Genomic DNA, 13,732 nt, shown 5'->3' with positions numbered 1-13,732 from the left:
GGAGTACATTGTGGGAAATAGAAGGGAGTGGAGTTTCAAAGTATGTTTCAAGGCTACATTTTAAGACTAAAGAGAAAAGGTTTCTACGGTTTGTTTCAAGGTTACATCTTGAGACTGGCAAGAAAGAAGAAAAGAAAAAAAGTTTTGTTCTGAAGCTAAACTACTTGGTTACAATACCTTGTTTTGCTTAAAATTAGTTTCCACGGACCTATCCACAATAACATTAATTGAGGACTTACTGTATTGAATGGCTTATCACATCAATGTCGAAATTGATGCTTTCATTCATTCAACAAATTATTATTGATACACATTATGTGTCACATACTGGGCTTTGGCACTGTGGCAATGAAGAAATATTTTCCTTCTTTTCTTGCTTGCTTTCTCTCTCTCTCTCTCTCTCTTTCTTCTTCTTCTTTTTTTTTTGATACAGAGTCTCGTCCTGTCTCCCAGGTTGGAGTGTAGTGGCACAATCACTGCTCACTGCAGCCTCTATCTCCTGGGCTCCAGTGATCCTCCCACCTCAGCCTGCCGAGTAGTTGGGACCACAGGTGCACACCATCACGCCTGGCTATTTTTGTATTTTTGGTGGAGATGGTGTTTCACCGTGTTACCCAGCCTGGTCTTGAACTCCTTAGCTCAAGTAATCCACCCACCTCAGCCTCCCAAAGTGCTGGGATTACAGGTATGAGCCACCATGCCTGGTGAAGAAATATTTTCTTAATAACAAACTTAATAAAGAAATTAGACAAGCAAGATAGGGTAGTGATTTTTAGAGTTGAGACAGCCTGGAGTTTGAATCCCAGATCCGGGTATTTAATAGCAACATGACTTACACAATACTTAACCCATTTTGCCTCAGTTTCCTAATCTGTCAAAAAAAAAAACCTAGTAGTACCACTTAATAGGGTTGTTGTGAATAATGTGGTAATTAGTGTAAAGCTTTAGAACAATGCCTGAAGCTTAGTAATTATTCAATAATTAGCTATTAAAAATGTAACAGCTACATATGTAATGTCAGATAGTGAAAAGTGTTATAAAGAAAAAGAATTCAGGTTGGGTGCAGTGGCTCATGCCTGTAATCCCAGCACTTTGGGAGGCTGAGGTGGGTGAGCCCAAGAATTTGAGACCAGCCTGAGTAACATGGCAAAACTCTGTCTCTACAAAAGCCATACACACAAAATTTAGGTGGGCATGGTGTCCTGGGCTTGTGGTCCCAGCTACCTGGGAGGCTGAGGTGGGAGAATCACCTGAGCCTGGGAGGTCGAAGCTACAGTGAGCCAAGATAATGCCACTGCACTCCAGCCTGGGCGACAGTGGGAGACTCTGTCTCAAAAGAAAAAAAAAAAAAGAACTCAGATAAGGGGATAGTGCATAGTGGGATTATTTTAGAGCAGCTGTTGCAGGAAGGCTGCTCTGAGGAGGTGACACATGAGCAGGGACCAGAAACCATGTGACAGAATACTCCATGCCATGGTTTGTGGAAGGACTATTTTAGATGGCAGGAACAAAGGCCCTGGGGCCGACAAGAGCTGCAAGGCCTAGGAAAGGTGGCAGAGAAAAAGATGTAAAGACAACTGTGAGCCAATCCCTACCCCACTGTGCTCTTCCGGTTTACACCTTTGGAAGGCAGCTGTCTGGGGGGGGCTCTGATCACTTGCTGCAGGTGCCCTGAAAGGGCACATGAGGGGCTGCTGTAGCAAACTGAAAGTCTTAGGGATGGGAAATAAGCTTAATGGATAATATATACTTACCTTTATCAAATACTACTAGTCAAGTCAGAAGATATTGACAGGTCTACAATCCCTTATCTTTCTTAAAAAATAGAAAGATAATAGAATGCCTGTGACTGTGTACATATTAACATTCTACAAAGACCTGGAGTGAAATGAATAAATATTGACACTAAGTGGCATCCATTAAGGCTAGAAATAGCTTCATGCAAGCTTAGTTTAGATTTTGCCTCCAAATGAGGCAGGGCAGGTTTTATTTCCAAAGGGTTACAAAAAAAAGTCTTGGGCTTTCAGTGCTCTTTGAATTTTGCAATCACAGATAAATGACTGGGAACCTGTAATAATTTCCTCATATGTGTCATTTATAGGATCCGCACTCTGGGAAACAACTTGTAGAAGACAAAATAAAAACCAAAACTCTGTGTAATTCTGCCTTAGCTCCCGTCTTTGAAGTATTTTATATTTGCTAAGTATAAATTCTTAAGATATTCTACTTGAAATAGCTGAAGAATCCCCTCTCTGGGACAGGTGCAGATTAAAAGAGTGCCACTCCATGATTTTCATAAAGGAGAAAATAAGGAAGGCAGCCCCTGTGGGCAGCCCCGGGCCTACATGAGTTGACAGAGTGGAAGGTATAAATGTAGAGTATTAAGTTCCCAGAGACTGGAATGACCTTGTGAACAAAGAGGACAACTTTGCCAGTTTTCCCCTCTATTCAGCACATTTTGTTTCTCAGGTGAACATGGCTTGAAGCACTAATGAGATGAAGCCTCAGTGTTGGTGTCTACGTGGAGGCTTGCCGGATAGCCTGGATGTTCACAGTCCTTCCGAACAGATGGAAATACTGCATTTATCTTCATCTGTACCAAAAAGGTACAGATAGAATGATAACAACCTGAACAAGGCTCCCCTTTCAATCCAATTATTTAGACGCTTAGGACCAGAAACTGCGAAACATAAAAACTGCAACCCGTATCTTAGTTATCTCGGTCTTAATGAGCTGCCGGCTGTTTCCTGCTGCACCCCCCTTTCCGGGGGTCTTGCTGCTGAGATCTCCGCGCACAGGGCGGCTCGGTCATCCCGCCGCCGGGCGCCGACCACCAGGGGGCGCTGCGGCCTCCTCCCTCTCCCGGGAGCGGCCAAGCCAGCCCGGTGGGTGTTTCTCTCTCCCTCTCGCGCTCTCTCCTCCCGGCCTCACATCCGGGTCTGGAGCGCGGCCGCCGCTGTCACTGTTGGTGCGGGCGCGTCGGGGCCGGGCCGGGGCGCTGTAAATGGCGGCGGAGGGAGGCGGAGCGGCGGCCACGCTCAGCCCCGATCCCCCGAAACTTTAGGTTCGAAGCCCCACAACTTTCCGGGAAGCGCTGCCGCTCCGGAGGCGTGAACGGAAGGGGAAGCCGAGGCGGGAAGTCTGGGGGACTCGGCAGGGAGCCGGGGAGACTCGAACCCGCGGCGGGGGCGGAGTCCGCCAGTGCCTCGCGCCTCCGCGGCCCCCGCCTCTTTCTCTGCACCCTCCCCGCGGCCGCGGCTGGGGCCGGAGTCGGAGCCGCAGTCGCAGCCGCAGCCGCGCGCTGCGCCGAGCCCGGGACTGCGCCGGGCCTCGCAGGCGGCGGCGCGCCGAGCGCAGCCGGGCCCCCTCCGACCTCCGGGCCCTGTTGCTCGGGCGCACCTGGCGCGTGTGAGGCCGGGGCCGGCGGCTTCGGGAAGCTAGCAGGAGGCCGGGCCACGGGCAGCCCCTGCCGGCCCAGGGTCCTGGGGCCGGGCCCCGAGTAGTGCATGCGGGGCGGGGCGGCCGTGAGCCGGAGGCGAAGATGGAAGGCTTAACGCTGAGCGATGCGGAGCAGAAATACTATTCAGATCTCTTCTCCTACTGCGACATTGAGAGCACCAAGAAGGTGGTGGTCAACGGGCGGGTGCTGGAGCTGTTCCGGGCCGCGCAGCTGCCCAACGACGTGGTCCTACAGGTAACGTCGCGTCCCGGGGCCGGCGGGCGGCTCAGGCCTGCAGTCCCCGGCCTCCGGGAGTGGGAGTGGGCGCCGATTCCTTGGGGGCCCGGCGGGGGGCTGGTTCCTCGGGGGTCCTCGCAGCGGGCAGGGGCCGCAGGTGCCCGGGAGGCCTGGACTCGCGCCGCGGCCAAGGGGGAGGGAGTTGCCCTTAGAAGACGGAACTCCTGTGGTGGGGATCTGAAGAGCCTCAGCAGGTATCCCCCACGACCCTGAGAATCTGTGCTCTTACACTGCAAGAGCTATCTCACGTGAAGGATCTTAGGTTGTTAATGTGTGTGAATCCTAGAACCTGGCATATACAGAGCTTTTCGGATCCTGCAGAGTAGTGAAGTTATCAGTATGGGCAAAATGTTTTTTTTAATTCTTGAATTAACCGAGAAGACGCGATAGAGTGAGTTTTATAGATTTAGGAATCGAAGAAGCAGTTTTTTTAAAGGAAGCAAAATTCTTAGGGAAATTTTTAAAAATGTGAACTAGTTAGTAGTTTTACAAGTAGGCACACAAGAAGTTGTAATTATCTGTAGAACGTGTGTATGTGATGAGACTGAACAATGTTTTTCAACAGGCATTCGAAAGCATTTGTGGAACTTGTGGATTTGGGTTGGGAGATGAGTATTGAACAGCTGGTAGGCAGAAGTGCGTATTTGCGCTAATCTGAAGCCCTGGAGGAGCAAGCCCTATAGGTTTAAAGCCTTCTTTATCATATCTGCTTTTGAAACAGAAGACTTCCTAGAAGTTCTTATCTAATGTATGTGGTGAGCATTAATGCTACTCTGTTTAATGATTCATAGCTGCTAGTAGGAGTCTGTCTACACAGCATATTAGGAACAGGTTTTAAGCTTTCATCTTTTATATTGATCCAAGCTAGTTATCCACATCTCCAAAACTTAAAGCCACATGTATAGGTGTATGTAGTGGACTGCAGAGCATTGGACCAGGGTTTTGAGGGCTGAGTCCTTGACCCTACTCTGCTGTTAACCAGCAGTGTGACTTTGGGTCAGGCTCTTTCCCTTTTCAAGCATAAGTATGTTCATCCACAGAATGAAGGCAAGTTTCTTCCAACAAAAATTCTGTGAAGTATAAAAATGTCCACACACCGGCCTCTGTTTTAGAAGTTAAGTCTGCATTAACTATGACTAAGTTGAACGAGTTCGATCTTTTTAAATGTTCTTGTGTTTTTTATTGCTTTTTTAAAGGTGGGATGTCTTACGTGCCAGTGAAGGGCAACGAGGAGTCCCAAATTCGTTCTGTTGAAAAGGGACAAATAGTAAATATTTTGGGCTTTGCTGGCCGTATATGCTCTCTGTTGCATATTCTTCTTTATGTGTTTACAAAACACAAAAATGTAAAACCATTCTTAGCTCAGAGACATACAAAACAGAGCCTGTGGTCTGCTAACGAAGGGTGCTGGTAGTGTGGTCTATGGTACTCTCCTCTTACAGCTTTGGAGTAGGACTTAAAGATCTGGTCAGAACATGCTCATTAATGATACTCTTTTTGCTCCTTTTGAAGAAATAACAAAGTATACTTTCAAGTTAGGATCTAAATAAAATTAAGAAAAAGCCTTCTCTGTTCTATTTTGGTTTGTCTTTGGGGTGAGAAGGAGTTGAAATAAAACTTTCAATCTTTTTAATGGTACACAAAGACTTTAGAACTTGAAATGTAATTTTTAGGACAGACACATTTGCATTAATGAATCTTTACTTGAAACATGTTTAATCCAATGCAAGTTATTTTTATGTTTTGCTCAATTTTATTAACATTCAAAAAATAAATTTCCATTGTCTTTTGGCATAAAGAGAGAACTTAAATATTCAGGGTTCAGTTACAAGTTGGAACTCCCTGAAAGCAGAACTCTTACAGTAATGTATACTAAATAGCAATCTAGATATCTTGAAGGCAATTTACTTAAAAATTGGTCTAAGACATAGAAATATGAGACAAAAGGAAAATATGTGCTTAATTCTCTTAACGGAGTTTGGGATTGTCTGAAAACACGGTCCTCCATTGCTTTCTAAGTGGGAAACATTTGGGGCAGCTCATATCTAATGTTTAGTTCTCTACTTAACACTGGGCTAGGCATTGCAAGCATCAGAAGAGGAGTGAGAAGCTGTTAAGGATCTTGTCAATTATAGGAGTACTCATGTATAACATAAGGTAGAATGTATGCCATAGGAGAGGTGCCAAGTGTTATGAAATACTAAGGAGGTATGACCAAGAAAGGCTTTTTGACTTAATTCAGATGGATTTTAAATTAGAGTGGAGTGAGGGGAGTGGAATTATGAGGGCTTCCAGGCAGAGAAAAAATGTGATCAAAAGTGGAAAGTGTAGGAGCCTTTTCAAGGACTAGTGTTTTCAGGATAACAGAACATAAAATTAGAAAGAGGCCATATTAGGAAAGACTCTGAAGAAGGGCAGCAGATACGATATTTCAGCAAGCAATGGAGACCCATTGAAAAGTTTTTGACTTTGAGTGGCAGAAAGGGTAAGGAATGACACTCTTTCAGTGGTCTGGGTTGGGTGCTAGGTCATGGACATCCAGCCAGGGTGACAGCAGTAGAATAGAAAGGGAGAGACTGGATATGTTATTGAAGGACTGCTGGGTAGCCACTATATGAGGTGCTTTGTGGAATAATGTTTAATTGAGGCCAGACTATCAAGGTTGGATGGAGAGCTTTGAACTAATTGTGTAGGTAACAGGGAGTGGTAGGTTTAAAAGAAATGACTCATAAAACAGTGCTTTAGGAGTCGTTTGTCAGGGCCACAGGAATTAGAGGAATAAAACTGTAGACTTAACTTGGGGGCTGATTTTGTATGGCAGATACGAAGTGAGAAACTGGGTCAGTGGTACTCAAACATGGGAATGAGGGTGACAATGGGGAAGAGGCATTTGGCGGTGTCTAAAGACATTTTTGATTGTCATAACTGGAGGGGAGAGAGCAGTTCTACTGGCATCTAGTGGGTAGAGGCCAGAAATGTTGCCAAACATCCTGCAGTGCACAGGATAGCCTCCACAAGAATTGTGTGCCCAAGATGTTAACAGTGCTGAGACTGAGAAACCCTAACCTGGACTGTAGTGGTGGGAGTGGGACAAAAAATCAGATATGGGCTGGGCACGGTGGCTCATGCCTGTAATCCCAGCACTTTGGGAGGCTGAGGCAGGTGGATCATCTGAGGTCAGGAGTTCGAGACCAACCTGGCCAACATGGTGAAACCCTTTCTGTACTAAAAATACAAAATTAGCTGCTTGTGGTGACGCATGCCTGTAATCCCAGCTACTCCGGAGGCTGAGGCAGGAGAATCACTTAGAACCTGGGAGGAGGAGGAGGTTGCAGTGAGCCAAGATCGTGCCACTGCACTCCAGCCTAGAAGACAGAGCAAGACGCTGTCTCAAAAAAAAAAAAAAAAAAAAAGAGAGAGAATGATGGTAGAGATTATGAAGGTAAACTTGATAGGCCTGGGTTATTTGGCAGTGTTTTGGTGAGAGTACAAGGGGGCAAGGATTATTCTTTGGACACCACTCACAGTTAGAAAAGGGGCAGGAAGAGGGCTTACTTTTCAAAAGAGACAATGGTGAGTTTGGTTTCATACATTTTTAGATGGCAATTCAGATCTCTTGGAGACAGTTGGAAGTGGGTGGAGATTTGTCCACCCCGACTGCTGGTTCTTACAGCAGTTTAGGTTCAGAGGTTCAGGATTTCTTCTTCTGTTTTGCTCACCTAAGTGTTTAGGGGCGGGAGACAGTGTCACATAGACTGGGCATGCACATACATATCAGGACCTTGGTTGCTACAGTAGTTTTCAGTGTTTGTTAGTAAAAGTTAGTAGGAGACTGAGTCATTTGGGGTCATGAGTGTAGAGAACAAATAACAACGAGTCCACAACCGAACGAGGAAGGAGCTGGCATTTATTGAGTGCCTATTATGTTCCTTTAACCAGGCAAATCATTTTCATGGAAGAACTCATTTGATGCTTGCAACAACCTTGTGAAGTGGGTGTTATTCTTGTTTATTTTTATTTTTATTTTTATTTTTTGAGACAGAGTCTCGCTCTGTCGCCCAGGCTGGAGTGCAGTGGTGCAATCTCGGCTCACTGCAACCTCCACCTCCCAGGCTCAAGCGATTCTCCTGCCTCAGCCTCCTGGGTAGCTGGGACTACAGGCATATGCCACCACCACACTCAGCTAATTTTTGTATTTTTAGTAGAGACAGGGTTTCACCATATTGGCCAGGCTGGTCTTGAACTCCTGACCTTGTGATCCGCCCACCTCGACCTCCCAGAGTGCTGGGATTACAGGCTTATTCTTGTTTACTAACTAAGAACTTGATAGCAGAGAAGTTAAATAATTTATTTGTGAATATTCGTATCTCTCCCTTACTATTATGCACATCCCAGCTCTTACCTTCTCTGGTCATGTGGTTTGGGAGCAGGGTGAGGAATAAAATTCAGTTGGTCTGATTTTGACTTGCCCATAGTTCTTATGAACAGTAGGGATTTTAGAATATCTGATTTTGAGTTACGTATCAACTTCTTCCTTTGCGTAGTAAGTAGTTAAATGTATGATGATGTCTTGAAACACAGCCACTTCAGAGAAAGAGGGAGATTCTCGTAGTTGGTATTCGGGGCACACACAGATACAGTTTTTCTTTATTACCACTGTCAGATGTTTTAAGGTGTGTTCATTACATTTGCTTTGGAATAGCAGAGGAAAATCTATTCTGAGTTTAAGAGTTTGTTTTTGAAGACAGAATATCAATAGACAAAGTGAAGGAGTGGATGCTTTGTAAAATTATGCTCCATGCCACATAACAGCAAGATGAGGGGGAGAAAAATCTGGCTCATAGGATTTAATCATGAGGAATTTTGCTGTCTGCTGAGCAAGAAAATATTCAGTGTTGTGGCTTAAAAGTCAGCTTTTCCCAAAGTAGTTTATTTTATTTTTTAAAGATTAGGAAAGATGTACTATTTGCCACACTAATCAGAATGTTTTCTTAGCTTTCACCAAAAGCTTCTGTTTTGGGAACTGTCTTAAAACTTCATACAGACTTTGAATGCATAATAGGTTGATAAAAGGTTCTAGTACTAACTGTTCTTTCATTGAGGTTTGTAAGCAATGTACCTTGTTAATGAAGCTGAAAATCTTTAGATCATTTGTGTTGAGCAATATCTTGTTAGAATATTTGCATAACACATAAATTTAATGGGGAAAAGCAATAACAGTGAAACAAACCATTTTGTTTTTCTCTTGAAACTTGTTTAATCAATTACAAGATCTGGCATTAGTGAGAAGTTTAAAAATAGGAAAGCAGAGCTCATTTCTGTGTTGAAAGTTATAAACTTAATAAGTCTCAGGTTTGTTATTCTGGAGTAGTGGTTTTTAGTTCTGAATCACTAAAATAATTGTAATAAACTACAGAAATAATCTTGCCTTAATCACTTACCTATACACAGTTGAAAAAGATACTGTTTGTGAAAGAAGTCACAGTCAATGTCTTTCTGTAGTGTCCTATTTATTTACTTTTAAAATTTCTGTCTTCTTGAGTTTCTTGTGCTAGTTTCAGTCATTTTGTTTGTTTGTTTGTTTGTTTTAATCAATAGCCCAGAGTTAGAGTTTTAGTATATTGGGAATTCATGCCAGACATTTGATGGAGCGACACAAGAGCATGAGAAGCTGGTATAAAGAGCACTAACTGTGGGAGGCAAGTTCCAGTTCTGGTATTAGCTAACTTTGTGACCCTGAACAAATCACAGAATGATTTAGCTATGGGATTGGGTTTTCATGATTTCTGACTCAAATGAGAGTATCTTTGTGTAGGAGCGGCTAATCTATTCCAGCCACACCTCTTTAAAAGTAGCACAAAGTCGGCCGGGCTCGGTGGCTCACGCTTGTAATCCCAGCACTTTGGGAGGCCGAGGCGGGCGGATCACGAGGTCAGGAGATCGAGATCAAGGTGAAACCCCATCTCTACTAAAAATACAAAAAAATTAGCCGGGCGTGGTGGCGGGCGCCTGTAGTCCCAGCTACTCGGAGAGGCTGAGGCAGGAGAATGGTGTGAACCCGGGAGGCGGAGCTTGCAGCGAGCCGAGATTGCGCCACTGCACTCCAGCCTGGGCCAGAGAGCGAGACTCCGTCTCAAAAAAAAAAAAAAAAAAAAAAAAAAAAAAGTAGCACAAAGTCTTGTGGTTAATTGCTCCACTATCTTGACACTGGAACAGGATTATTTGACATTCTTTGAGGAATATAAAGAGCAGATACATACAAGAGGAAACTGATGAAAGGGTCATAAATCCATGGGTGCTTAGTTCTTCAAGGCCGTGAGAATTTGAAATGGGTGATAAGACTTGTCATTTCTGATGTTTTCCCTTATATATGTTTTATTTTCTGTAGCCTTTCCTATTATAGATGCATCTTCACTCATCTTTTCCCTCTGTGTAAGAAATTTGTCTAATGGAAGTTAAACTGTATACCAGATTTCATTGAGATTTGATAAATTCTAAGACTTAGGCTTTTTAAAATTAAGAATACTACATCTCCTCTCCATTTTGTTTCAAGAATTAGCCAGGTGTTGAATTTGGGGTCTGTCTCATTAAATAATGAAGCCCGAATTTATTAGTCTATCTCTTTTGGGTTGTTGATTCCATTGAGATTCTGCTGCACACACTGGACATCTTCTTAGAAAACATAGTTCCAGGGGACTGTTGTGGGGTGGGGGGAGGGGGGAGGGACAGCATTAGGAGATATACCTAATTCTAAATGACGAGTTAATGGGTGCAGCAAAACAACATGGCACATGGATACATATGTAACAAACCTGCACATTGTGCACATGTACCCTAAAACCTAAAGTATAATAATAATTTTTTAAAAAAAGCTGAAAAAAAAGAAAGAAAACATAGTTCCACAGAATTTTGCACTTAATTTGTGATTTCCAACCTTCCCCTAATTGAGTCAAGCTCATCTTATGGACTTCTACATTAATTCAATTTTAAGGAAGAGCAGGCTGACCTGTGAAATGCTAAACATTTCTTTGTCTTAAATCAGTTTTAAATACTTTCAACAAAGACCTCCTTGTGGCTGTTCTTTGTATTGGGGGTATACATGCAGTGGTGAAGGATCAAGACATCTTCTCTGACTTGTGCCAATGTCAAAAAGAAAAAGAACTGGCCAGGCATGGTGGCCTGCACCTGTAGTCTCAGTTACGTGAGAGGCAGAGGCAGGAGGATCACTTGAGCCTGGGAAGTCGAGGCTGCAGTGAGACAGTGAGACATAGTAGACATAGTAGTGTCATTGCACTCCAGCCTGGGTGACAGAGCAAGTCTCCGTTCCCTGCCCCACCACCACCACCCTCCTCCCCCCACAAAAAAAAGGAAAAAAGGAACTGTGTACAATAATAGAGAATCATTGGGTGGTAGAATCAGAAGAGGTAGTGGGGACCTACTTAGGTGTAAGGGAAGGCCCCTTAGAGGACGCCTGGATGGGGGGTCAGGGGAGGGAGAATAAGGTGTTTCATATTGAGAGAACTGGGAAGGGCCTGAGGCTGTGAAGAATGCAGTGTGAAGAGCACAGTGTGTTTAAGAAACTGAAACTATGGACAAGAGGGGAGAATGGCGGGGACTGCATAAGGCAGGCCCTTGTACTCAGTGATAAGGAATTTGGATTTTAGTGGAAATATACTAAAAGTTTTTATTTGGGGGTGTAGCATCATCTGAATTATACTTTAAAAGATCATGCTGACTGATGTATGAGCAAAAAGAATACTGGGGGCAAGTGGAAGCAGATAGGCTAGTGGATATGCAGCAGTCCAGGCAGCAGACAGCAATGGCTTAGATTAGCGAGGTGGCAGTAGGATAGAGAGCAGTGGACATATCTGAGAATTTTTTAGGTGGTAGAAATATGAAGGCATAAATAGGGTTGGATATGGAACATAAGGGAGGGGAAAGAACTCAAGGATGTTGCTGGAAGTTGCCACTATTGGATGGTTGGAAGAGGAGTGGATTTTGGGGGGGTTGTTTCCTGGGAGAGGTAAGGGTGAATTCAGCAGTTCCCCTTTTGTCTATCTTAGTTCTCAGAAGCCTGTAAGATTGTCAAGGAGGCCTGTTAGAGAGATCAATACATCTTTAGGAATTCAGAGATACTTGGCTTAGAGATGTCAGTTTGAAGATTGTCACTATGTTAGTGATACTTAAGGTAATGAAAATGAATGAAATAATTGAAGGAAAGATTATAAAGAAGAAAGAAAGATTGACTAGAATTGGAATCCTGAGGAATGCTGAACATTTCCAAGTTGGGTAAACTGGAAGGCTTCTTGGAAGGAGGCTAGGAAGCACACAATCAGAGTGGTGCAAATTGGGAATGTGTAAGGTATAGTATTATCATGTCATGGATGCCAAATAATGCAAGTATTTCAAGGCGGGTGGGTAGTCAGCTGTATTGAGTTTCACTGAGAGGCTGAGAACATGTGGGCAGGAATGTGGCCATTGGATTTGGCAACCTGGAAGTTATTAGTAACTTCAGTGAGCCAGTTTCATGGACTAGTATAGATGGATGCCAGATTTGAGTGATTTGAGGGATAAATGATGGCTGAGGAACTAGAGACAGGGTGTATAGGTAGCTTTTAAAGAAGTTTGCCTATGAAAGGGAATGTATACAGGGTAGAAGCTAGAGATGTATGAGGATATAAAGGAAATCTTTTTGTTTGTTTCTTTTTGAGTGTGAGAAATTCTGCAGAATGATTTTAGTTGTTAGGATTGCTAAGATAAGGGAGATGAGAAGTCCTTGAGAAAGCAGGAGTGGTCAGGATCCTGACTGCACAGAGTCCTTTGATAGGAAGGGGATACTTTCTCCGTTTTTTTTTTTTTTTCTTTTGTGATGGATTCTCACTCTGTCGCCCAGGCTGGAGTGCAATGGTGTGGTCTTGACTCACTGCAACCTCTGCCTCCCAGGTTCAAGCGATTCTCCTGCCTCAGCCTTCAGAGTTGCTGGGATTACAGGTGCCCACCACCACGCCTGGCTGATTTTTGTCTTTTTAGTAGAGACAAGGTTTCATCATGTTGGCCAGGCTGGTCTCGGATCTGCCCGCCTTGGACTTCCAAAGTGCTGGGATTACAGGCATGAGCCACTGTGCCCAGCCACTTCCTCAGTTTTAACAGTGGGGAAGAAAGAACAACATGGTTCCAGACGCAAGTAGGAATATAGATTTAGTGGGTGGAATATAGATTTAGTGGGAGGATGTTCTGGCCTAATGGCTTTTGTTTGTTTTTTACAAACTGAGGCGGGATTAACAGTGTAGTAGTGACATAAAATCTTAATATGAAAGTAAGAAAAAAATACATTCACATTAGCTTTAAAGAGGCCTAACATTAGGCCTCTTTAGGAATAAACTTAAGAAAAGAGTCACCAAGATTTTTGTATTTAAAACTACAAAACAGGGCTGGGCACAGTGACTTACGCCTGTAATCCTAGCACTTTGTGAGGTCGAGGCGGGCAGATCACTTGAGCCCAGGAGTTTGAGACCAATCTGGGCAACATAGGGAGACCCCTGCCTGTAAAAAAAGATAAAATAAATTAGCTGGGTGTGGTGGTGTGCACCTGTGGTCCCAGCTACTTGGGAGGCTGAGGCAGGAGGATGGTTTAAGCCTGGGAGGCAGAGGTCAGGGAGGCAGAGGTCAGAGAGACCCGAGATTGTGCCAGTGGACTCCATCCTGGGCAACAGAGCCAGACCATGTCTTAAAAAAAAAAAAAGGAAAAGAAAAGAAACAAATAATTGGGCTTTATTAAATGTTTTTAAAACTTTTACACTTGAGAGGATCCTTAAGAAAGTATAAAAAGATAAGCTGCAGATTGGGGAGAAATATTTGCATATTATAAACATGGTAAAGGTCTTTAATCTAGAATATGTTTGAAAAATCTTACAACTCACTTATAAAGAAAAAAAAACTGGGCGAAAGCCCATTCTTAGGCTTAAGCCCATTAAATAGGTATTTCACCAAAGACAA

The 13,732-nt window shown here is 43.8% G+C and overlaps 1 protein-coding gene across 5 annotated transcripts in view; it reads left to right on the top strand.

Annotated features, from left to right (window-relative positions):
- Window positions 1-2,950: 2,950 nt before the first annotated feature.
- REPS1 (RALBP1 associated Eps domain containing 1) overlaps window positions 2,951-13,732 on the top strand; it is an 86,150-nt gene continuing 75,368 nt past the window's right edge. For 3 of the 5 annotated variants that reach the window (XM_003255790.3, XM_003255789.3, XM_012506070.2), the window contains exon 1: window positions 2,951-3,694. In XM_003255790.3, coding sequence (XP_003255838.1) covers window positions 3,542-3,694 — 153 coding nt within the window. In that variant the 5' untranslated portion in view covers window positions 2,951-3,541. The remainder of the gene's footprint in view (window positions 3,695-13,732) is intronic. The other 2 variants (XM_030809760.1, XM_012506071.2) reach the window with 1 other exon arrangement.

This window comes from Nomascus leucogenys, chromosome 3, assembly GCF_006542625.1.
Source record: "Nomascus leucogenys isolate Asia chromosome 3, Asia_NLE_v1, whole genome shotgun sequence".
Taxonomy (NCBI): domain Eukaryota; kingdom Metazoa; phylum Chordata; class Mammalia; order Primates; family Hylobatidae; genus Nomascus; species Nomascus leucogenys.
This window is presented reverse-complemented; position numbering and strand designations above follow the sequence as displayed.